Below are 24598 nucleotides of genomic sequence, written 5' to 3' on the forward strand. Positions count from 1 at the left end.
AGTGGAAGCAACAGAACAAATCCCAATGTCTATGTTCTCAAAAGCAGCTCATTTTTTTCTCCGAATTCCCTCCAGCATTCAAGGTTTGAGTAAATTAGGCATTTATCTGAGGCAATGACTACACATCACCAGACTCTAAGATGAGGCGGGAAAAGGAACCACAGACATTTCCTAACTTGTAAAACCTTGTGGGCCAGTCTCCGTATGCCCTGCTCGGCCACATCTGTAGCTGTGTAGACAAACAGTAATGAGGGATGGGGGCAGGTCTTGGCAGGGGGAAACAGGATGGTGAGCCTTACTAACAGCGACGGGAGCTATCATTCATGGGGCGCAGTCCAACCGCCAGCCTCCCTGCTAAGCGCTGCTCTACAGGACACAGCAGAAACTCAGTGCCTGGTTCAAAGCCCAGCTCAGCCACTTACCAGTTGTGTAGCTTCAGATGAATTACATAATGCCTCTCTGCCTCAGTTTCTGCACCTGCGAACTGGAGATCAGCACCAGCAACCACTTCCAAGACTGCTGTGTTCACAGAGGTGGGACATTTGAAAAGTGGTAAGCATCTTATATGTGTTATACATTATTATTGGTCACAGCTCTCCAAGGTAGGAATTATCACCCCAGTGAACAGATGAACAAGTGTGTGTTGGGGACATTCAGTAGTTTGCTGGTGAGCAGCAAAGCCAGGATTCAAAACCAGTCCAGCTCGAAAGCCCGAGGTCTGTCTACTCAACTACGCCACCTCTCAAGGCTGCTGAAAACCTGGTCGCATGAGAAGCCGGGGGGGGGGCTAGAGAAAAACTGCTTCACTTAGAGAAAAAAACTGTTGGAGACAGAAGGCTGTTTTTGAAAGGCTTTTGTGTGGATTCCAGAGGATGGAGCAAAGGTGCAGGTTAGAGAGAAATATTTTCACCGTGTCCATGAAATGAGCTGTTATAAAGTGGTAAATCCTTCGGCACAAGATGCTCAAGCAGACTCAAGGATATCATAAATTCATGTGAATTAATTGGGAGTGGTTTAATATGAATGAAATATGCTCAGGTTCATCAAGACCTGAACTGTGCCGTGGAAGACATCCTGCCTTTCCTGACCCCTGCCCGGAGACACAGTGAGAAAGGTGCATGTCGCTGCTGTCACCTGCACTTGCCCTTATTCCCCACTAAATGGAGGGATAGCCCAGTGTCTTCTGAGACAAATGATGCCCGAAATACTGGGCTGTCTTGCAGAGGGCGGGGTGAAAGTGAGGGGCGGGCAGATGACTGCAGCCAGTCATACTACCGAGTAGACACCGGGCCGACCCAAAAAGCGCAGAGCTGAAGGGAAGGTTGATTTTCTGTCATGTGCTCCACGATGTTGTGTCGGAGGTGAGGGCCAATGTCTCTTTATTGAGCTAATCCACATATCTAACAAAGATAGCCACAAAGCAACAGCCAATCAGTGCTACCAAAGAGGCCGTCATCACCACGACAATGACGCTCCCGGCCATGACCACCAGAAGGCCCAGGCCACCTCCAACCAGGATCTGAGCCAGCTGTACCATGCAGGTGAGGGTGGCGCAGTCCAGGCCCTGGCCTCGCCCGCTGCTCTCCGGGCCCCCTGCTTGGGCCTGCCGCTTCTGCAAGGGAAACACAGGAACAGGGTTTGATCTGCACAGAACATTCTTTAGGGAGCAAGTGGGTTGTAAGTACTGCTGACTTTGTGGGTCACAGGGTCTTGGTTGCGACTATTCAACCCTCTGCCAGCAACAATACAATGTGTCTGTAAAGTCATGGTGCACTCTTGACCGGTCACAGGAAAGCAACAAAAGATGATAGAAATGTGAAATCTGCACCAAATAAAAGGAAAACTCTCCAAGTTTCATACCTATTCAGTGCAGTTCGATGTGGGCTCACGCAGAGATTTTTTAGGGCTCCTTAGGTAGCTATCCCATATAGCCTCTAGACTCATCACTGACTGATGGCCTACCAGAAGGGGGTTGCTCCACCAAACTGCCGGTTTCCTTCAACTGCTTATCCCACTGAGTAATGTTATTCCTATGTGGTGGCACTTCGTTATAAACACGCTGATATTCATGTTGCACTTTGGTCATGGATTCGAATTTAGCGAGCCACTGAACTTTCCTCTGTACTGTCCACATCTCGACTGGCATGGCCGTGGGCTGCTCTGCTGTATACACGGTGTTATGTCATCATCTGCGCATGCGCACATGCTGCCACATCATCCTACAGAAACTGGGAGGGTTTTCCTTTTATTCGGTGCAGATTTCACATTTCTATCATCTTTTGTTGCTTTCCTGTGACCGGTCAAAAGTGTACCATGACTTTACGGACACACTGTACATAAAAGCAACTACAATAAATACATAAACAAGTTGGCTTTCCAATATAACTTTAGGGACATTGGTATTTGAATTTCATGTATTTTTCATCTGTCACAGAATATTAGCATTCTATTAATTTTTTTTAAATCATTTAAAAATGTTAAAAAACTTTTTGCTCAGTGTCTGTATAAAAGCAGGTGGCTGGCCATATTTGCCAGCCTGATTTAAGGTCACCAAGAATCTCCACCTCTTCCTTAAGCTGCCTTTCCTAGCTGCCAGAAACTCACAAATTCCAGTGTTAGCATCTACGAAAGCTAAATGGTTAATGTATATAAAATTATCTCAAGTCAATAAATACAATCTAGTCTTTGCAGGTTCTAGTTAGGCAGTATGCTAGGCAGGTTACCTATGCTATAGATATTTTATTTAATTTTCTAACAACTCTATAAGGTAAGTATAGTATATAATACCCATTTGATTGATTAGAAAACTGAGACTGAGAATTTGAATAATTCCTATACTATTAAGAAAAAAAATTGTGCCCAAAAAATGCACATTATCCTTTGACTATAGAGGAAAAATAAGAAAACAGATTCCTATTGCTTAATTTTCATTAAAATATGCAGGAAATATAAACAAAAACCTAAGAGTGGTTAAATGTAAGGGTCAGCGGAGGTCGGAGTAGAGGAGGGAGTGGTGGGAGCCAGTCTCAATGCACCCTTCTCTATGTCACTGTGATCACTGAACCATGTGGATACAGCACCTTCGTGAACAGACTTTAATATTTAATCAATCAGCAACTATCCCCAGGGCTACACAGCTGACAAGTGGGGGAGGCAGGATTTGATCCAGGTTTCTCTGAGTACAAAGTTTATGCGTTTCTGCCCTATACCACCTAACTCTCTCCTCGGAGGGACGGTTCTGTATTATAGCTGTCTCTTTAACAGCAAAACGCACGCATGCATTGGAACACTGGTGACAACGTTTGCCAGGGGATGAGGACAGCTACCACTCTGGTTCAAAAGGTTTTAACTCTTAGTGAAACCATCCTGCTGTGGCGTTTGCCAGGTCACATAATGGAAAAGACGGACAGCACTGTGGCCACATGGATGTGATTCGCATTTCAGGCTGTGATGGATTCAAGTCCAAATTATTTCTCCAGCTTTTATATCACTGCTCCAGTTAAACAACTGTAAGCCTACTTTCATGGGGGAAAAGTTGCAGATTTTGATAAGGACATGTGATAATCTTCGAGTGGAAATCTGTACCCTGGAGTTCTTTTAGAGCCATTCAGGGCCTTGCCCTCTGGCCTGAGCTCCAGGTGGAGATGGGGGAGGCCTCCCTCAAGGCAACTGGTGGAGCACCACCTGCAACCAGCTTTCCTCCATGTCCACAGGGTCAGACGTACCCATACCTGGACTTCCCTCAGAAATCCTTCCAGGCACCTCTGTGGTGGTTGGGCACCAGAAATGCCACAGGTGCACTGGACAGGTGGGGCAGTTGTCAGAAACCCTGGGCTCCCCTTTCCTTGTCTCTGTTTTTGTGGGCTGATTTCTCAGCATGACCGAAAGCCCCTTTCCTAATCAGATGGGGGTAAAAATACCTGCACCCCTGCTCCCAGGTGCACAGGGCTCCCGGATAAAGAGGAGGTGGGCGTAGGCCGGGCGGGTGGCCGTGGCTTGGCCAGACCTTGCTACATCTGGCTAGGTGTTTAGTGCTGCTGTTTCAAGAACCCCCATTCCCCAGCTCTGCCCTACACTTTCCCACCAACTCCCCCAGCCCGCAGGTGAGTCAGGGGTCACCCCGTGCAGAGCACACGACGCACCTGTTCCTCCTGCTCCTCGCGGTGGTACTCGGCAATGAGGTTATAGGGCACGGTGTACAGGGTGCTGGACATCACGCCAAAGGAGGCGCAGAGCCCCAGGGTGGAGTAGACATTCGGGAAGAGCCCGATAAATCCTGTGCCCAGGCCGAACAGCAAATACCCCATGAAGTACAGACCCTTCAATCCAATGTAGGTGACCAGAGCTTTCTGGAAGTCTGTGGGAAGACAAGAGGGAGAAATTATGGCTGGCAGGGCCTCACGACACTAAGAATTTCAGACAAGCCCTTCTTTTCAAGTTCACTTCTTTTTTAAAAAAGAAGCCTTTCTTCTGATACCAAGTCCGGAAAAAAAGAACCTTCCTATCTGTGCTTGAAAAAGCTGACTTTTGAAACCAGTGTTAAACCTCTTGCACAAAGGAGAGCTGGAAACTGCTTGCTAGGCTGACCTTCCCCACAGGGAAGGACTGGGCATCATTTAGCAGACAGCTGAATAGGAACAGGGCAAAAGAGGTGGGCAAAGCGGCCTTGGCTCTGGACCCTGGGGTGCAGGACGTGGAAGAAAGTGGGAGTCGTTCTCACTCACCGGGGTCTAGCCCAACAGGACCTAAACAACAACCCAGGCCTCTCGTGGCCCCACGGCCCAAAATCAGGTTGGGAGAAATTTAAACCAGATTTCACAGAACAATCCAAGTCATCCAGTCTCTGAGCCTCCCCACCACGCCCACTCCTGACCACCGTCTGCACACTGGAGGAGGAAGGAAAAGGCGTGCATGATCTGCAGACACTCCCCCGACCTGCCAGCCCTGGCTGAGCACATAGGAGACACCAGTTACGGTAGTGGCTGCCATCACTGTTGGAACAAACTCCTCTGGCTGGCTGGACATGGCTGACTCTGAACCTGGGGCCCTGCCCAACAGCTAACCCTGGCTTGCTCAGAAAAGTACTAAAGCAGAGTTCATTTTTTTTTAAATTTTATTTATTTTTTACAGAGACAGAGAGAGAGTCAGAGAGAGAGATAGACAGGGACAGACAGACAGGAACTGAGAGAGATGAGAAGCATCAATCATTAGTTTTTCATTGCGCGTTGCAACGCCTTAGTTGTTCATTGATTGCCCTCCCATATGTGCCTTGACCGCGGGCCTTCAGCAGACCGAGTAACCCCTTGCTGGAGCCAGCGACCTTGGGTCCAAGCTGGTGAGCTTTTCCTCAAACCAGATGAGCCCACACTCAAGCTGGTGACCTTGGGGTCTTGAACCTGGGTCCTCTGCATCCCAGTCTGACGCTCTATCCACTGCACCACCGCCTGGTCAGGCGAGTTCATTTTTAAAAATTGAAAACTCTGCTTTAAAATGTTTTACATTGTCTTTCACTATGGAAGGGAAAAATCCCTAAAAGCTTTTATCTTCTTTTTTCAATCAGTTGTTTTTAATCTGTACATTCCCTATCCTTCCCCTGCCCCACTGAAACGGAACACGTGACCTCAGGATAAATGATTGATACTGGGAATGTGCCTGTTCAGGAGCGAGATTTTCCAAATCCCTCCAAATAAATATCGGGCTTATAGTGCACAGACAAGAAACCTACTCTGGATTACATGGAATCAGTTATGAAACTAAACATGGTAGCAAGCCATCCATGGAAGATGGATCTCTGAAAATGACAAGTGTGTGACATTGCTTCCTCTGTTAGATTCAGACCATCCCTGGAGGGCTGTTGTAAAGGCTGGGAATGAAAGCAGTATAAAGCTAAGTCTATTGGCCCTGGCCAATTGGCTCAGTGGATAGAGCATCGGCCTGGCATGTGCAGATTATGCGGGTTCGATCCTTGGTCAGTACACACATGAGAAGCGATCATCTGCTTCTCTCCCCCTTCTCTCTCTCTTCTCCTCCCACAGCCAGTGGCTCTACTTTTCTAGGTGTCAGCCTCAGATGCTGAAAATGGCTCAGTTGATTTAAGCATCAACCCCAGACAGGGGATCCCGGGTAGATCCTGGTCAGGGTGCATGTGGGATTCTATCTCTCTATCTCCCCTTCTCTCAATAAAAAAAAGAAAAAAGCTAAGTCTATCACTGTTTGCTTTGTGATTATATTTATGCAGAAAATATAATCTAAGGTATCTCAATACCTAAAAGATATGGTCACTATTCATTAGAGGAATGATCTTAATCAAAGAGGATAGCCCAGCCAAGGAGAAGAGAACCAAGGAGAAGGAGGTATCTGGAATCATGAGCAACTTCAGAACAAAGACTCTGAGTCTGTCTGGCACTTTATTCATGAAGAAGAATTAATAAGTCTAAGGGCCAAGCTGACTTGCCCTGTGCTGGGTCTGATACCCAGTAGTGGTCATATCCTCACTGTGCCCCTAGTGAGGACTGGAGGTAAGTGATGGATTTAAGCAGAAGCTTGAATAGTAGTGTATATATGAACAATTGGCTATATTTCAGTACTCGGTGTTGCTATTCCTCACTGTAACTGAACACATCATCCCCATGTATTTATCAAGAATCTGGTATTTTAAAAAGCAAAATATAAAAAAGTAAATACAGAAATATAAAATCCAACATTCTGCTAGACCAGAGTGCTTTGGACCAGTGGTTTTGAACCTTTTTACACTTGGAGACTGGTGAAAATAGGAGAATTATTTTGGGGACCACTAAGGCAGAAATTACCCTGAGCATAAGCAAATTTGACTAAGACCGTTGGGTCTGTAATCTTCACACAACATCAAGGTGGTTGACTCTTTCAAGGTGGCACGCAATTTCTGGCAGATTGTTCTGCAGACTGGTGGTTAAAAAACTGTTTTAGAAGATACTCTTAGAAGGAGGAAACTTACAAGAATAGAGGGAGGAAGATATAGCATTGATGCACAAGCCCCAACATCCAACCTCGACGCCTCTTTCGTAGATATGAAACTCTGTGGAGTTGTGTGGACTGTAGGGATTCCCATGGTACACAATCTGAAAGAGAGATTTGGGGCTATTGAGATATAGATGCAGGATGGTAGGGACCCCTTATTGTATGCTATGTTTCTCCATCCCTGGGGAGCTACATCGATCCTATCCTCCCTTGACCATGTCACCCGTCTCATCCTTTCACACCTCTGCTTCACCTAACATCTGGCCCCACCCAACTTAGGCTACCCTGCCATCCATTTTTGGTGCAGCCAATAGGCTTCTGACTCATCTCCACAAGTGCCTTTCCTATTCCTACATGCACTATTTTCTCCCTCTCTTCTATTTCTCCAACTCCAACTCACTCTTCAAGGCCCCGATCATAGCACCCCCTTTATGAAGCCTGCCATGACTGCTACAGCTCACACAGATTTTCCCTGTTTGTTGCATTTGATCAAGTTTCATAGTATCCTCCAGTTGACTAGGGCATAGTAACTTGCCTCTGGAACCTGTCTGGAAGCCAGCTCCTTAAAGGTCCTCTTTCTGACACTCTTAAGTGCCCGTCCTAGAGGTTAGCCCAGAACAAGCTCCACAGGCGCTGACTGAAAGATTAACATGCGAGTCAATGAGTGTGTGCACAGACATGCTCATTACCTGGCCCATGAAATCTGTGAAAAACAGCATGTTGGCCAGGAAGGCAGTCCATCCCATGAGGTGGCTGATGCACAGACAGCGGTAGTGGGGAGGCATACTCCTCAGGGCCCTCAGCAGTGACCTCATGGTCATTGTCCCTTGAGTCTGGAATAAACATGAAACAGGTGTGACCTTCAGTGAAGACACATGGGCAGCGGTGGGAGCCAGAGCACTCAGCCATGTTACATATCATGTCGACCATCACACAGGGTCCCACTTTCGGGGCGTAGCACTAAAGTTTCCAGAGAGTGGTCTCTAGGAGGTGTAATGTTAAGTATGTGTAGATGCTTAGCAGTTTCAGGCCCAGAATGGGGCTTTGGGGACCTGAGGGGAAAGGGAATGGGAATGGATATTGGATTTATTTTGCTTTGGGCTAAGATGCAAGAAACATCTACCATCTTATCTTTGAATGACAGAACCACTACGTGAGGACAGAGCTCACAGATTATTATAATTCTTAGATTTCTTGACTATGAAAATGTGGTAGACTAAATTTACAGAGGGCTGTGATTTCCAACTTGTGGTATTGCCTCATGATTACATATCGTTACATGGCAAAGGGATCTTGCAAATATAAATTAAGGTTACTAATCAGTTGACTTTGAGTCCATCAAAAGAGATATTATCTGGGCAACCCTAATGAAATCACATGACCCCTTTAAGAAAGCAGAGAATGTTTTCCAGCTGGGAGCAGAAGGGGAAGTCAGAGCATTTCAAAGCACAAAAATTGCTAATTTTGAAGGTAAAGGTAGCCAAGTGGAAAGAATATGAGCATGATCTCTAAGGGAAAAGAGGGACTCCTAGCCAACAGTCAGCAAGAAAACAGGGACTTCAGTCCTATAACCGTAAGGAATTAGATTCTACCTGAATGGGCTTAGAAGCCTATTCCCCCCCAGCTGAGCCTATTCCTCCCCCAGGATGGAAATACAGCTCCACTGACACCTTCATTTCAGCCCTGTGAGGCCCTGAGCAGAGAACCCAGTTGAGCCCACCCAGATTTCTAACCTACAGAACTGTGAGATAATAAATTATGGTTTTAAACTGCTAAATTTGTGGTAATTTGTGAGGTAGCAATAGAAAACCAGCACAGAGAGCCAGCTGGTTCCCTGCTCTCAGCCAGGTTTATTCCCATGAATCCCGCCTTCAGCCAACACATGTAAATGAACCCTATGCTGAATCAGAGGTGAGAACACTGTAGAAGAAATAAACACATGGACACACACATGAATACACAGCCCAAAAGGATTTAATTTAGACTAAGATTGTGTAAAAACCAGAGGCTCCAATTTTCTAATATCAGGAGCCTTGAGAGAATAAAAGAATTTTGAACTATTGACACAGCTATTTTGAAATACCAAGAATAAAATAGCCTGTAACATCTTGTCATATAAGAGAAGAAAGAAACCTCAGGAATACAGAGCGGTCAGTTGCCCTGAAGACGCTGAGACTATAAACATCAACCACGCTAGGGGCATGAGTCTTTCCTGTCAGATTTTTATTTATTCTAAATCTTGATGTTATGAAATTGAATATTGGCTAGTTTATTTATAAGATGGTCTCATGAGATTTTGTTTTAATTATAACAGCATATTGTGTTTATACCTCTTTTTTTTTTTTTTTCTGAAGCTGGAAACGGGGAGAGACAGACAGACTCCCGCATGCGCCCGACCGGGATCCACCCGGCACGCTCACCAGGTGGTGACGCTCTGCCCACCAGGGGGCGATGCTCTGCCCCTCTGGGGCATCGCCCTGCCATGACCAGAGCCACTCTAGTGCCTGGGGCAGAGGCCAAGGAGCCATCCCCAGCGCCCGGGCCATCTTTGCTCCAATGGAGCCTCGCTGCGGGAGGGGAAGAGAGAGACAGAAAGGAAGGAGAGGGGGAGGGGTGGAGAAGCAAATGGGCGCTTCTCCTGTGTGACCTGGCCGGGAATCGAACCCGGGACTTCTGCACGCCAGGCCAATGCTCTACCACTGAGCCAACCGGCCAGGGCTGTTTATACCTCTTAACCTTACATGAAAACGTTTTTTAGTTCCTTGTTGCAGGAAATTGTATTTACTCATGGTAGGTTTGTTGGATAAATTGATTTTTTAATTAGTCAATTTTATAGTATTTAATCTATTGACCACGACTGAATGGATTTCCTTATATTTAATCAGTATTTAAAAGAATAGGTATTTCCTTGGAGTTAAGAAAAATAACTGCTTTCCGAATGTGAACTATGGTACCTGTCAAAATAAATGGTGTGCACAAAAGAAGCTTAATGCCAAAGTACTACCCTCCCACAGGAAGCAGCAGAAAAGGTACAGACTGAGGAACAACAGCCCAATTCATACCACAGACTACGTGATTTATTTTCGCTTTCTTTCGCTTCTTTCCAAAATACAAAATTTTAAAATGTGAATCTGGCCAGCAGGTAATCAGCTTCATTCCAAATAGTAATTTGTGCTTCTGCCTCATATATGATTTTCAGCCTGCTTTCATTGTTACCCTAATTTTTCCTTTCTTCCAAAAATAAACATGAGGTTTTCAAACTGTGCCTAATATTTCTGCAAAAGACAGGAATGTAAATGTGCAAAGCTCTTTTCAGTATTTTAAGTCAGAAGGAAAATTCAGCTGGCATCTCTCTGACTCACCAGTTCCCTTGGCACAGCCCTTTCAGTGGTTCTGAGCCCCAGGAGCTGGAGTTCTGCATGTAGTGTGTGCCTTTGTCCACTGGAGAGTGGGTGGTGACAGATTTGTAAGTGAAAAAGGCACAGAGCCTCAATGGGGAAAGGACCTTCACAAGAGTGTCCTCAAACGGGGACTAGTGAGATACTGAAGCAAGTAGTGATGGCAGGGCAGAGTTACTGGTGGATTTTATGGGATCTGAAACAATTCTAGCCTTTCATCATTATACAAAAACAATCCCAGTTCTCAAACAGCACATCCCCCCTCATTCTGGGAAGTAATGACCTTGACAAACAATGGTGGCCAGGGCCCTGGCCCTGACATGCTGTAGACCTGCATTGCTCGGGGGAGGCTCCCGAGATGCACATTTGGAATAGAAGGGTCAGATGCTGGCTTTGAGTGTAGGATATGTTACTCTGCTTGTTTGTTTGTTTTAATTTTGTTCTTTAAACCAAATAAAACCAATCAGAGCCTACGGTGTTGTGTATGTGGCATGTACGAGAAAGTGAATTGTATTTGATGCCTTTATTTTCTTACTAGTGTGGAGGGTTTTATGCTTTTCAAAAGGCTCCCATTTATCTGTTCCATTTGCTCCTCACAACAGCCTCTGCTGAGTCACAATAAATGGTGCAGAGAGACAGTTATAATCTATCAGGGTAATAGCTCCTTTCCTTAGTAAAACCCTACTTTGTTTTGTTCTTTAAACTGTGACATTATTTTTTCTTTACTTTTTTTTTTCTTTCTTTCTTTTTTTTTATTTAGTGAAAGGAGGGGAGGCAGAGACAGACTCCCCCATGAGCCCTGACCAGAGAGCTTAGCTAGGTTCATTCACCAAGCTTATATGGTCACTAGGATTAGGTGCTAGTGAGTTTTCTGAGACTAACAGTCCCAATGCCTGTTCTGCCTTTCTTAGGAGTAATGGAAGTTTCAGCCAGGTGTAGGGCTTTCAAATCATGCTATTGTCTCCATTTACTTGCAGCTCAGTGTGGTCATGTGACTAAATTCTGGTCAACAGTAGGTATGCGGAAGTGATGTTTGCAGCTTTTTAGTTGGGTCCTTAAAAGGAAAGGCTCCTGTCCTCCCCTTTCTTCCTTCCTGCTGGCAGAAATGCAGACATAATAATGATAACTGGAGAAGCCATCTTGGACCTCAAGATGAAAGTTCCATGTTCAAAATGCAAGCAACAAAACAGAAGGGTCCAGCTCCCTTGTGGAATCAGGAGGGTAGCCCCAATCCATCCATCTGAACCTTTATAAGAGAGAGAAATTAACTTACTTCCTGTTTAACGTAATGTGGGTCTCCTATAAACTAACTCATGCAGGAGCCCAAATTGAAATCCTAACTTGATTGTTCCAAAGCTCTTGCCCCAGGAAGAGAAGTGGAGCTCATAGAGGACATGAGATACACTAAACTTGTGTAAAACTTCTGTTAGAGTACAGATTAAGTCTGTTTCCTATTTGTGCTTAGAGCACTCAGCATTCTACCAGACTTATAATAGCACGTACTGTATATTTAGCATTTTACAAAGTTACTTAGAACCATTCTAAGTAACTATGCATGAGTAATTTCATATAAGCTGCACAAAACCCTAACAGGTACATAAATTCCTTTCTCATTCTACAGAAATGTATAATAGATGCCCAATGTTATACATCACAGAGGTGGAAGAAGCAGGATTTTAATACCTATGCTCTTAATCATTAAGCTACCTACAGCAAGTGCCTGAGAGTTATTTTCTGAATGAGGAGCACAGGTCAGCCAGCTAGAGGAGCCAAAATTTAAAATCAAGTCTCCCACAACCTCTTACCAGTAAGGGAATCCTTGTTCTCTGCCCCCCCCCCATGTTGCTATTCAAACTCAGCTTGAAGGAGGACACAGAACTTGCTACAATGATGGAAATGATCTATCTCTGCAGTGCCTCTGCAGTAGCTACTAGGTCTATCTCTGCAGTGCTTACACAGTAGCTACTAGATCTATCTCTGCAGTCCCTATACAGTAGCTACTAGATCTATCTCTGCAGTGCCTACACAGTAGCTACTAGATCTATCTCTGCAGTCCCTACACAGTAGCTACTAGATCTATCTCTGCAGTCCCTACACAGTAGCTACTAGATCTGTCTCTGCAGTGCCTACACAGTAGCTACTAGATCTGTCTCTGCAGTGCCTACACAGTAGCTACTAGGTCTATCTCTGCCATGCCTACACAGTAGCTACTAGGTCTATCTCTGCCATGCCTACACAGTAGCTACTAGATCTGTCTCTGCAGTGCCTACACAGTAGCTACTAGATCTATCTCTGCCATCCCTACACAGTAGCTACTAGGTCTATCTCTGCAGTGCCTACACAGTAGCTACTAGATCTATCTCTGCAGTCCCTACACAGTAGCTACTAGATCTATCTCTACAGTCCCTACACAGTAGCTACTAGATCTATTTCTGCAGTCCCTACACAGTAGCTACTAGATCTATCTCTGCAGTCCCTATACAGTAGCTACTAGATCTATCTCTGCAGTCCCTATACAGTAGCTACTAGATCTATCTCTGCCGTGCCTACACAGTAGCTACTAGATCTATCTCTGCCGTGCCTACACAGTAGCTACTAGATCTGTCTCTGCAGTGCCTACACAGTAGCTACTAGGTCTGTCTCTGCAGTCCCTACACAGTAGCTACTAGATCTGTCTCTGCAGTGCCTACACAGTAGCTACTAGATCTGTCTCTGCAGTGCCTACACAGTAGCTACTAGGTCTGTCTCTGCAGTCCCTACACAGTAGCTACTAGATCTGTCTCTGCAGTGCCTACACAGTAGCTACTAGATCTATCTCTGCAGTCCCTACACAGTAGCTACTAGATCTATCTCTGCAGTGCCTACACAGTAGCTACTAGATCTGTCTCTGCAGTGCCTACACAGTAGCTACTAGATTTATCTCTGCAGTCCCTATACAGTAGCTACTAGATCCATCTCTGCAGTCCCTATACAGTAGCTACTAGATCTATCTCTGCAGTCCCTATACAGTAGCTACTAGCCTCATGGGGCTGTGGAGCAGTTAAAATGCAGCTAATGCAATCAAAGAACCAAAGTTTTCATTTTAATGAATTTTAATTTATAATTACTAGACCTATGGGACTAGTTGCTATTCTATTGGTCAGCATTGCTCTAGTCTCTTCTTTTTGACCATTTTCTCTTAACCTGGTTCCATTTCTGGCACTTAATAAAATTTGCTTTAAAATTTTAAGCTAATTAATTCAGTGAGCAGTTTACTAGAAATGGACTAAAAGGATTATCTAATCAACTTATGAAATACAAATTCAACATGCCCAGCCCAGTTACCGACCCAGGGCTACTGTCATTTGCAGAAACAAATGTATGATCCTCATCTAAGAACTGAAGATATCTCTTTGGCCTGAGGATAGCCCAGGCTTCTCTTATGGTTAACATTTTGCACCTGGCTTCATTTTTCCTGGTTAGACGTTTTGAAAAGAGGAAGAGACAGGTGAACCAGAGGACAATGTACACACTTTCTCTGAGGTGTAAAGTTTCGATTCTAAAGGATAATAGCAATTGGGGATTTGAGAAGTCAATTATACTTCATAAAACTCCTAACATCAAATAAACAAACAACAAAAAAAGACAAAGAATAATTAAAAAAAGAAAAACAACCTTAGAAGGACAAGAATAAGAATGTATTTCCAAGTAAAAAAAATAAAAAAGAATTTGCATCTTTACCTGTTCAGTGGGATTTTGTTTTTTTCCTCCCCGCATGGCCAGTTCTGGGTTTACATAACCATTTTTAACTTTTTCAATAGACCCATACTCATGTGTTCTGTCCGACGACAAGGGAGGGGCCTGGGGGGCTTGCTGTGGGAGATTGGCCTTTGTGGCATCTCTGAGTGGGGCTTCGGGGATACTGCACAGGTGAATAGTAACACACAGGATGAGGACCAGGGCGGAGAAAAAGAACATGACCTGGAATTCTGTGCCCAGCATTCTTCCCAGTTTCAGGTGGGCCCAGTCGATGGCACCCAAAAGGTAACCCAGGGCACCACCAAAACCTGGAAAGCAAGGAAAAGCTATATTAGCATAGTTAGCAAACCATCTTCCCTGTCCACTATGCCCGGGCCCTGCCCTTCAGTGGGAATACAGCAGTGGTGCCTGGTTGTGACTGGCGAGGTAAGAGAGAGGGGCTAAACACATGCAGCCAGGACAGGTAGATTCAGGGCTTGGCTCTAGCATGTACTTGCTGTGACCTTGGACTTCTTCACGCATACTATGGGGATGATAAAACTATGAGTATACAGTCATAACTAGAAAACGGTGCCAGGCATGGGGGCGGGCTGGTAAATGCAGCCACTGTCAGAATTCTTGTTGCTACTGGAACCTGTATAATTTTGTTAACCAGTGTCACCCCAACACATCAACAAAAAGAAAGAAAAGAAAGCAAACAAACCAAAGGAATTCTTGTGGCCTTTCCAAACTATACTGTCTACACTGCTTAAAAACTAAAATACCTGACCTTAAAGAGCCCCAAAGAAAACCAATTTCTGACACCAATAAAAATAATTATTTGTATTATCATATATCTATTAATAAGGTATCTAAGGCGATGCATGGTTGCGAAGATCAAACAGCCTTGGAATCTGTCTTCTTTCCTCTATCAGAAGCTTGCTGCTAGAGGTTCTTGGTCCCAGTTGATAGCAACCAGAATCCTAAGAACTAAAATTTAAACATGAATTTTTAAAAACCCTATTATTACCTAACGGTCTACCATATTTCCCCATGTATAAGATGCACCCTTTTTCAAAAAATCTGGGGTCTAAAAACTGGATATGTCTTATACAGTGGTTATAGATTTCAAATGCCATAGATGGAACTGAGGGTGAGGCAATATATGAAGACAGTGATTCATCATCAGACACAGATTAGGACAACCTAATGGATGGGAGTTTGACAGTGATGAAGAGTTGTATGAATTTTATGATGAATAAAACTTGAGTTCAATAACTTTATGTAATACATTTTTTTTTTCAAATTTCAGAAAAATATCATATGTCCTCACTCAATTGGAATCCAAGGAATAATGAGAACTGAGGAACAGAATTGAGACAGAGGAGGGATCAAAGGGACCAGAGGAAAACAGGACAGAGGGAAAGGGGATGATAGGATGGGATAAACCTGAAGGGAAGTGGGGAGGGTGCTATCGGGAGGGGGGCAAGAGAGATGTTGAGGGGAATAGGGGGGAAGGGGGATGCATTCGGGGTAACCCTAGAATCTATGTAAACACAATTAATTAAATTTAAAAAAATAAAAAAAAAGAAAAAGAATAAATTCTCCTTTCCTCAAAAAAAACCCCACAAAACAAAACAAATTTCAGGCTCCAAAATTAAGGTTCATCTTATACATGGGGAAATACAGTAATGTTGGAAATCCTGTTATTAGTGACTCATTCTTTTCTGTTCCTGTTTTAAAATGCAAGTGCTCTTGGTATGGACAAGAATTTATTTTTATCTTATTTTACTTTTTTTTTTTTTTTTACAGAGGCAGAGATAGACAAGGACAGACAGACAGGAACGGAGAGAGATGAGAAGCATCAATCATCAGTTTCTCGTTGCGCGTTGCAACTTCTTAGTTGTTCATTGATTGCTTTCTCACATATGCCTTGACCACGGGCCTTCAGCAGACCGAGTAACCCCCTACTGGAGCCAGCAACCTTGGGTCTAAGCTGGTGAGCTCTTTGCTCAAGCCAGATGAGCCCGCGCTCAAGCTGCCGACCTCGGGGTCTCGAACCTGGGTCCTTCCGCATCCCAGTCCGACGCTCTATCCACTGCGCCACCACCTGGTCAGGCTTATTTTACTTTTTTAATGAGACTTTATACTACGCAGCACCAGAACAGTAAGTGTTCCTTGATGCTTCTCCTGGTGGCAGACTGGTGGCTCCCAAGGACGCTGTGGTGAAGGAGGAGCACATCATGGGACCAGAGGGGTCCCAGAAGTCAGGACGGGGATGTAAAACCTTCTACTTAAGTCAGATACCATTAAATGTTAACCTCGCATGCTGCCTTACCAAACACAAATATCTATCTGAACAAATCAGATTCTTTTTGTTTTTGTTTTTCTTGCGTGAATGAAGTCTTCATTTTATTTCCCCAATAATGACACATCCTTACAAACCAGGAAATCAAGGAAGAAAGGAAAACTTAAGACATTTTCTGTCTCTAACTCTAAATACCTAAATTTACATACATCCTGACCACAAGATCGCAAATCTAAATGACAAGTACCATGAATCTTAATTGATCCAGACTGGTGGGAGAATGGATGAGTCTGGTCACTTCACATTCTGGTTAGTTGCAATTTACTATAGAAGATATTTACAGATTCACTGAATTACAAAATAAAATATTATTATCATGCCCTGAGTACCAAAATGTATTTAAGGTAGAATTATGGGAAATTGTAGTCAGTGGTGTGCACTAAAGTAAAAAACACACGTTCTCTGCCAACGGGCATATATGGTCTAGTTATAGCTACGGGCATACATAAACAGACAAATGGCACAGGAAGTATCTGTCCTGGATGGCCTGAGTCTGGGATCTGAGAGGGAGAGGAGGCCCTCGAGGCACCACCATCTGTTGCTGATTCAGAAGGCAGTCCTGGGACTTGTGGCGCCTCTGGATCATTCTTAGACAAGGACTCTCTTTATACAGCCATGGGGATGCCCAAGGTGTCAGTGGCCATGTGATAAGCCAGGCAGTCAACCAAGAACACATTAAGAGCAAAGCACTATGCAAAGGCTTATCTAAGTCAGGGTTTCTAGGTGTTGGCACTACTGACATTTTGGGCTGGATCATTCGGCCACACAGGGCTGACCCCAGAACTGTGGGATGTATAGCAGCATCTTCTGCTCCTCCCCACGAGTTGCCAGTAACAATCTCTCAACTCCTCCCCACCGGTTACGACAACCAAAAATATCTCCAGACATTGCCTAATGTCCTCTGTGGGGCAAAATAACTCCCAGTTGAGAACCCTTGACCTCAATTAACCCTATAAAAAACTTACACGTTTCTTTTTTCAAGCTATTCCTCATTTGTAACCAGATCAATGGTTGCTTAATCATATTGTCACTTAATTCTTCTACCATTTATGCATCCTTCCTTCAGATCTATTGTTCCTCTGAACAGAGAAAACAGAACAGAAGACACCTTTCCACTTGAAAGAATGACATGTATAATAAATCACCCAGTTTGATGGAATGGTGATTTGTTAATGAAAATAAACATATAGATAGAAGTATAATGATTGATTTATATTAAATCAATTGAGTTCTATAATTACAGGATTCCCTAGTCCAGTTTTTTTGGTATTTTTGTTTGTTTTTTGTAACAGAGAAACAAAGAGAAGGAGAGATAGGTACAGACAAACAGGAAGGGAGAGAGTTGAGAAGCATCAATTCTTTGCTGTGACACTTTAGTTGTTCCTTGATTTCTTTCTCATATGTGTCTTGACGGGGGACTACAGCAGAGCAAGTGATCCCTTGCTCATGCTAGTGACCTTGGGCTCAAGCCAGCGACCATGGGGTCACATCTATAATCCCACACTCAAGCCAGCGACCCTGCACTAAAGCTGGTGAGGCCTGTGCTCAACCCAGATGAGCCCACGCTCAAACTGACAATGTTGGGGTTTCGAACCTGGGTCCTCTGCATCCCAGGCCGACACTCTATCCACTGCACCACCGCCTGGTCAGGCCCTAGTCCAGTTTTATGTCTACCAGTTGAGTGTACTTTAATAAAAATTTATTGAGCACTAAATATATGTAAAGGACTTCACTAGTGTCTGGGGACAGAAACATAAGTAAGACACAGTTCCCCATTCCCTCCTCCTCAGAAGGCAATTCCAAGTGAGAGAAACGATAAGTAAACAACTACTTTCAAAAACCTGTAATAAATAATAACTTAGATTAGTGAACTGGGTGCCTAAAGAGTAGAGAGGAGTTCTGAAGAGTTTATTTTTGGTGCTTAGCTGATGGCAGCGAGATGATATTGATTAATAATTTTAGGATGCCTCTTAATTGACAATGATGTTAATATGAGTTCAATACATCAGTGAATCCAAAGGTCTGTGGAGGCAGAAGGATGTGTGGAGCTCAGAAAGCTGAAGTAGGTCGAAAGCCACTGGCCACAGTGGTTAGAGAGACAGCATGAAATGAAGGGGCTTGGAATTATGCCTGGTTTCCAGCCCCACCTGTGTGCTTTCTGTCACGTGACTACGGGCACTCCTCCTTGGAGAAACGGGGTTGGTGATGCCCCTCATGAGAGTCCATGAGGGTTAACGTGATAATAACCGGAAAGCACTAGCACATGTAGTGGCAGAACCAGAACCAAAACCCAGCGATCAGCTGACTTCCTTCCTATAGAAACCCGAACTTCAAAGCCTCACCCAGAAGCAAAAGAGAATGCTAAAGATGCCCCTTGACTTACAATGGGGTTATGTCCCAATAAACCATTGTAAATTGAAAAACAGTAAGCTGACATGACATTGATCACAGTTTAGCCTAGTTTACCTTAAACATGCTCAGAATACTCATATTAGCCTACATTTGGGAAAAATCCCATTAGCCTACAGTTGGGCAAAATCACCGAACACAATGAACACCCTGTAGAGCACTGGTTGTTTACCCTGCTGATCTGGTAGCTGCCTGGGAGCTGGGGCTCCTGCTGCTGCGCAGCATCACAGAAGAGTATCTACTACATATCATTAGCCCAGGAAAAGATCAAAATCAAAATCTGAAGTACAGCTTCTACTGGGTAAAACTGCTTTCACATCAGCGTAAAATAAAAAACTCTTAAGTCAGGCCATTGAAAGTCGGGGACTGTCTGTGCTGCACTGAGGGCCACAGTTCACCTCGAGGTGGATGAAAGGACTTATCCTTCTAGGCCCAGCGATAGAATCTTGGATCTCTCCGAGGATGGAGACCCGGGCTTACCAGTGACCTGGTGTGGCATGCAACAAGTATTGGGGATGAAACATGTATCTTAAATCTGCAAAAAATAAAACTTAAGTGCCTGATTTTTAAAATATCATTCTAGGGCAGTGCTTCTTCTTTTTTTTTTTTTTTAAGATTTTATTTATTCATTATAGAGAGGGGAGGAGGAGAGGAGCAGTAAGCATCAACTCCCATATGTGCCTTGACCAGGCAAGCCCAGGGTTTTGAACCGGCAACCTCAGCGTTTCCAGGTTGACGCTTTATCCACTGTGCCACCACAGGTCAGGCTAGGGCAGTGCTTCTTAAACTTTAATGTGCACATGGACCATATGAATGTCGTGTTTCTGTTTTGTTTTGTTTTGTTTTGTTTTTGAGAGAGAGAGACAGGAACACTGAGCTGCTCCTGTATGTACTCTGCAGCCTCCAAGCTCGGGATGATGCTCCAACCAACGGAGCTATCCGGACAGGGCTTAATTTTTATTTTTTTAGAGACAGAGAGAGGAAAGAAGAGAGAGGGGTGGGGGAGGGAAGCATTAATTTGTTGTTCCACTCAGTCATGCATTCTTTGGTTGCTTCCTGTGTGCGCTCTGAACGGGGATAGAACCTACAACCTTGTCATGGCAGGACAATGTTCTTAACTGACTGAGCTAACTGGTTGATACCATACCTTATGCTAATATCCACAGAAAACCTCTAAATATTTTCTCAAACTCATAGCAACACTATCATGTGTTAGCCTTGGAAAAGTTTCCAAAACATAGAAGTTCAATCTTCTAATTATCACAAGCAGCAAAGCAGAGATTGTTTGGCCAAGACTAACCCTGGCAAGTGGTAGCCACATTGTCCTAGGTACCTTAGAACAAAAGAACTCTCAATGTGTCATGTTCAAAAGCCAAAAAGTCTCCCATGACTTTGTTGTAATTAATTTCAGCAGAAGGAATTATGGGACTTAAATTAGGAGAATGCAGTTTGAAGCTCCATGGTTAGGGGCCCATGACAGACAGGGATGGACTCCTGCTCATCTCCCCTCAAACGAAGAGGAACTGCACTGTGTCAGCACTGAAACATTTGCTCAAACAAATACTGACCCAATGGCTTCTATGTGTAGGCCCTGCACTTGGCTACGCAGACATAAACCACAAAACTTGAGATCCTACTTCTCATGGGACCTATCTAGTCATGAGAGGCCACCGAATATGTCCAAATATAAAATAAATAGATTGGTAGGGCTATGAAGACAGTCACATAAGGTAGACTGATAGAGTCTCCTCTCCCAACTAGCTAGAAAAATCCTCATGGGCCATGATGGTGCTACAGCCTCATTTATAACCCCGCAGCCCAAGGAGAGTCCTAACAGGTGCTCTATGAACGCCTGTTGGCCATTAGCAGCATAGCTCTAACTAAATGACCCAATAGCAGTCAGAGGAGGCCAGCAACAGCCCAAGGGAACAGCTCCATTGTCCTGGCATAGCCGCTTTCAAAGCAGGAGGCCAAGGAAATGCCAACTCTTTATGTAACTAGAAATCTCTAAAGGGGTTTTATCTGCTTGGTTTGTTTCTATTTTTGTTTTTCAATGTGGTCCTTGGGATACTTGCCACAGAATCACCTGGGGTGCTTATTAAAAATGCAAATGTCTAGGCTCCCACCACAAATCCACTGGATCAAATGAACTAGACTAGGGGCCCAGGAAACCTCATTTTTAACAGGCTCTGAAGTAAGGCTGATGCTACATTACTGATCTGAAGAAAAGAAACCAGAAAGCAAAACACACAGAGTGCACAAGGCCTCTTTTCATTTCGGATGTAAATGTCTCCACAAACGTTCTTCAGAACGCTCCTGGGCAAACTTCCTTTGCAAGACTCTGCAGCCTGGTCACAAGCTGACTTTGTTTAGAGAAGTACACTGGGAGACAGAGCCCGCGTGATGGGAGCATTCCATCAACTGATCCATTCATTAAAAAAAATGCATGTGCACAGAAACTGGACGGCTTCTGCAGAAGTGCCTCCCTCACCGGCAGCTGAAGAAGAGACTTTCTGGAATATTCCCTACCTGTGAAGAGGGCATGGTAGTGGAGGCCCTTCTCTTTGTCCTGATGAGAGCAGACATCAAATAAGTAGGCTTTGATGGGCCCATCGATGAAGTCAGCAGCAAAATCAAAGAGCACCACACCTATCATGGTGATGGTTATGGCCCAAACCAGCTTCTTCTTTGGGTCAGCAATCAACACTAAAAGAGAAATCAACGTCGGGTTACCTAAATCTTGGTTGGAAATGATTCGCATTTTTATTCCCACCAAAACTTCCTGTCATCGAATTAGTGTCCCTTTGCTTTCATTTTGTTTTGTTTTTCCAAATAAAGACTTCATTATTTCTTTTAGGTTTTAAAAATTCTGTAAATAAAAGTCCAGCAAAGGCAAATGTATAGAGACAGAAAGTTAATGGAGTGGTTCCTTGTCCTGGTGGAGAGAGAGAATGGGGAGTGACTGCTTCTAATGGTTACGGGCTTTCCTTTGGGGATGATGGAAATGTTGTGGGATTAGATGGTTGCACAGCCTTACAGATACACTAAAAATCACTGCATTGCACACTTTTAAACGGTGACTTTTATGATAGTGAATCATTCCTCTTTAAAGTGGTTTTAAAAATGATAATGTGCTTATTGTAAACCATTCCAACGACATAGAAAAGCTGGAGGAAATGCTTCACTCCCTTTATGCACTTACACACATCTGGAGAAAGGTGCACATCCATGCCTTACTGCAGCGCTTCGCAAACCTTAGTACGCTTAGCCACCACTTGCATGGCTTGTTAAAATGAATTGTTGGGCTCCATTTCCCGTGATTCTCCCATGATTTCTCAGGAGGCCTGAGGTAGGGCTTGGGAATTGGCATCTCAAGAGCCCCACGATGCATTAGGTCAGAAGACCACACTCTGAGAAGCTCTGACTAATGGGAGCAGGTCTATGTGCTCATTTATAACCAAATCTCTTCCTATCTTTGCATTTTAATTAATGAAGAGCAATTTCACAATTTTTAACAGCTAAACATGAATCATTCAAGAGATATGCCACAATTCATCCATCCAATCTTATCTATTTCCCCTTGCTTTCAGTTAACTTTTTAAAGAATAATACGTAACATATGCACGTTTTTAAAAATTATAGAATGAAAATAAGTGAATAATAAGCCTCTCTCCCACTTCTCATCTCCAGGCCTCTAGCACCCCTCCCTGGAGGCAACATTCTTATCAAGCACTTTGTGATTCTTCCAGAAATATCCTACCTTTATGAATTTATGCCATTTAAATATATGTAAATGACACCTAATTATCCTGCCTCCTTATCATACTAGCTAACTTGAGAGTGAAAGGCCTGAAACTGTGTGCTTTTTTTATGTTTAAGATCCTGTTTACAGTGCAACTTTTTATCTACTACCACAAATTATTGATTCATGGTGAGAAAAAGTGCTCACTATCAGGTTTGCTTCTGTCCAGAACCTACAGTGTCACATGTCCCCGTGAGCTGACAGACGGGTGCCCTATACCCACTAAGAGGCTCCACATAAAGCTCTGGGCAGAATTAACCTTCATTTGGACACACAAGCAATTTACTGTAAATATTATTGCCGGCTAATTTGACAAAGTACTAAGTAAGGTGGAAGGGGTTCAAAAACACTGCGATGAAAAACTATGTGAAAATATTTAATAAAATAGATACAAATTTAATCCTATTTTAAATTCCTCACACACAAAAAATAAACTAAAATGCATCCTGATGTTTCTAAAATTAAGGCTCCCCAACTCACAGAATGTGGGTCATTCAAAGTTGAAAGTTCATTGTAACCTAGGAGAATTAAATAGTTCTAACCAACTTTTAAGTGTCACCTAAAGAGATTTGAGTCACTCCTGTTGAGTTGCATGGCCGGCCCCTTTTCGCAGCTGCCCCCCCCCCTCCCCACACAGTGCACTGACCTGATATAACGGTGTCTCCGTTGAGGTACAGAGCCATGCCCAGTAGCATCATGACGCCCAGGGTGAGGATGTAGGGTCTGCGCCGGCCCCAGCCAGCCCGGCAGTAGTCACTGGCCAGTCCCACCACGGGCTGCAGCAGGAAGCCCAGGACCGGGCTGAGGAGCCACACCACGCTGTACAGGCCCCTGGGCAGGCCCACGCTGAGCAGGACAGGGGTCACGTAGGCCGCTTCCACCGCATAGCAGAACTCCCGACCGAACATGGCCATGCTGTGCATGATGAGCCTGCCTGTGGGTCTTCTGGGTGGCCCCACAGAACCAAAGGGACCATCCTCAGCTAGGGACATATAAGTGTGGGTGCCAGGCTGTCCGCTGTTGCCGCCCATGGACACTGGGTGAGGAACCTGCCCGCAAGCCCACCACCTCCTGCGGGGCCCCTCTGGTGTGAGAGCCGGATTTGACTCGGGCCTGGCTGAGCAGTCAAGAGAGATGGTTAGGCTGGGGGAAGGGCTCCAATTCTTTCATGCCTCCAAGATCACAAGTTATGATGAGAGGGCAGGGAGGCGGGGCCTAGAAAGCCTGCTGGGATTAGCTGCTGCCAGCCCCCTGGTCCTTTAAGGAATCTTCCTTTGCACCATGCTCTTTCCCTCTCTGTCTGGCTCTCTCCCTAGCACACACACTCTATTTACACACACTTACACACACAGCTTTGAGACAGGAAAGCCCTATAGGCAGGTGTTAAGTCAAAATATTAATCGGTTGATATCTTTTAAAAACTTTTTCTAGATATATTCTGTTCTCTCCTGAACACAAGTTTTCTACACACACACCTGAAAGGTCAATTAACTAGATTTAGAACAGGAGAGGGTTGCACCTATCCTCTAAATCACGAGCTGTCCCAGCACTGGGATACTCCTTCATCGCACTTAACACACTTTATGATTAGATGGTTCTGTACTTGTTCTCGTTCTCCTATGTGAATCAGTCTCTGATCCCCTTAAGAACAGGCATCAGGACCGTTTTGTTCCTTATGGTACCCCCAGCAGCTAGCACAGTTGGCACCTGTAGTAGGCCCTCAATAAATAGTGGCTAACGGAATTACTAAGTATACGCGCTACATTTTGTAAGGCCAGCCAGCAGCCTCTTCGCTCAGATGCTTGTCCTCACTCTCCCCCACCCCCACACTCTGCATTGTAAGAAACTACATTTCCCAGGTTCCATTGCTCTCTGACTGTTCCGGACGGGAGAAGGGAAGAAATCCCA

The 24598-nt window shown here is 44.4% G+C and overlaps 1 protein-coding gene across 2 annotated transcripts; it reads right to left on the minus strand.

Annotated features, from left to right (window-relative positions):
* Positions 1 to 1362: 1362 nt before the first annotated feature.
* SLC45A2 (solute carrier family 45 member 2) lies at positions 1363 to 23825 on the minus strand. Of its 2 annotated transcripts, XM_066253619.1 has the most exons (7): positions 23337 to 23825; positions 21418 to 21594; positions 14115 to 14440; positions 7686 to 7829; positions 6974 to 7097; positions 4143 to 4357; positions 1363 to 1612 (listed from the first exon to the last, which is right to left on the minus strand). In XM_066253619.1, exons 1-7 carry the CDS (start codon positions 23719 to 23721, stop codon positions 1388 to 1390), a joined length of 1596 nt encoding a protein of 531 aa, XP_066109716.1. In that variant the 5' UTR covers positions 23722 to 23825; the 3' UTR covers positions 1363 to 1387. The 2 variants fall into 2 exon arrangements, with proteins under 2 accessions (XP_066109716.1, XP_066109717.1); XM_066253620.1 differs by lacking the exon at positions 14115 to 14440 and having other exon boundaries at positions 1538 to 1612.
* Positions 23826 to 24598: the final 773 nt, after the last annotated feature.

The sequence above is a fragment of the Saccopteryx bilineata genome, chromosome 1 (genome assembly GCF_036850765.1).
Source record: "Saccopteryx bilineata isolate mSacBil1 chromosome 1, mSacBil1_pri_phased_curated, whole genome shotgun sequence".
Taxonomy (NCBI): domain Eukaryota; kingdom Metazoa; phylum Chordata; class Mammalia; order Chiroptera; family Emballonuridae; genus Saccopteryx; species Saccopteryx bilineata.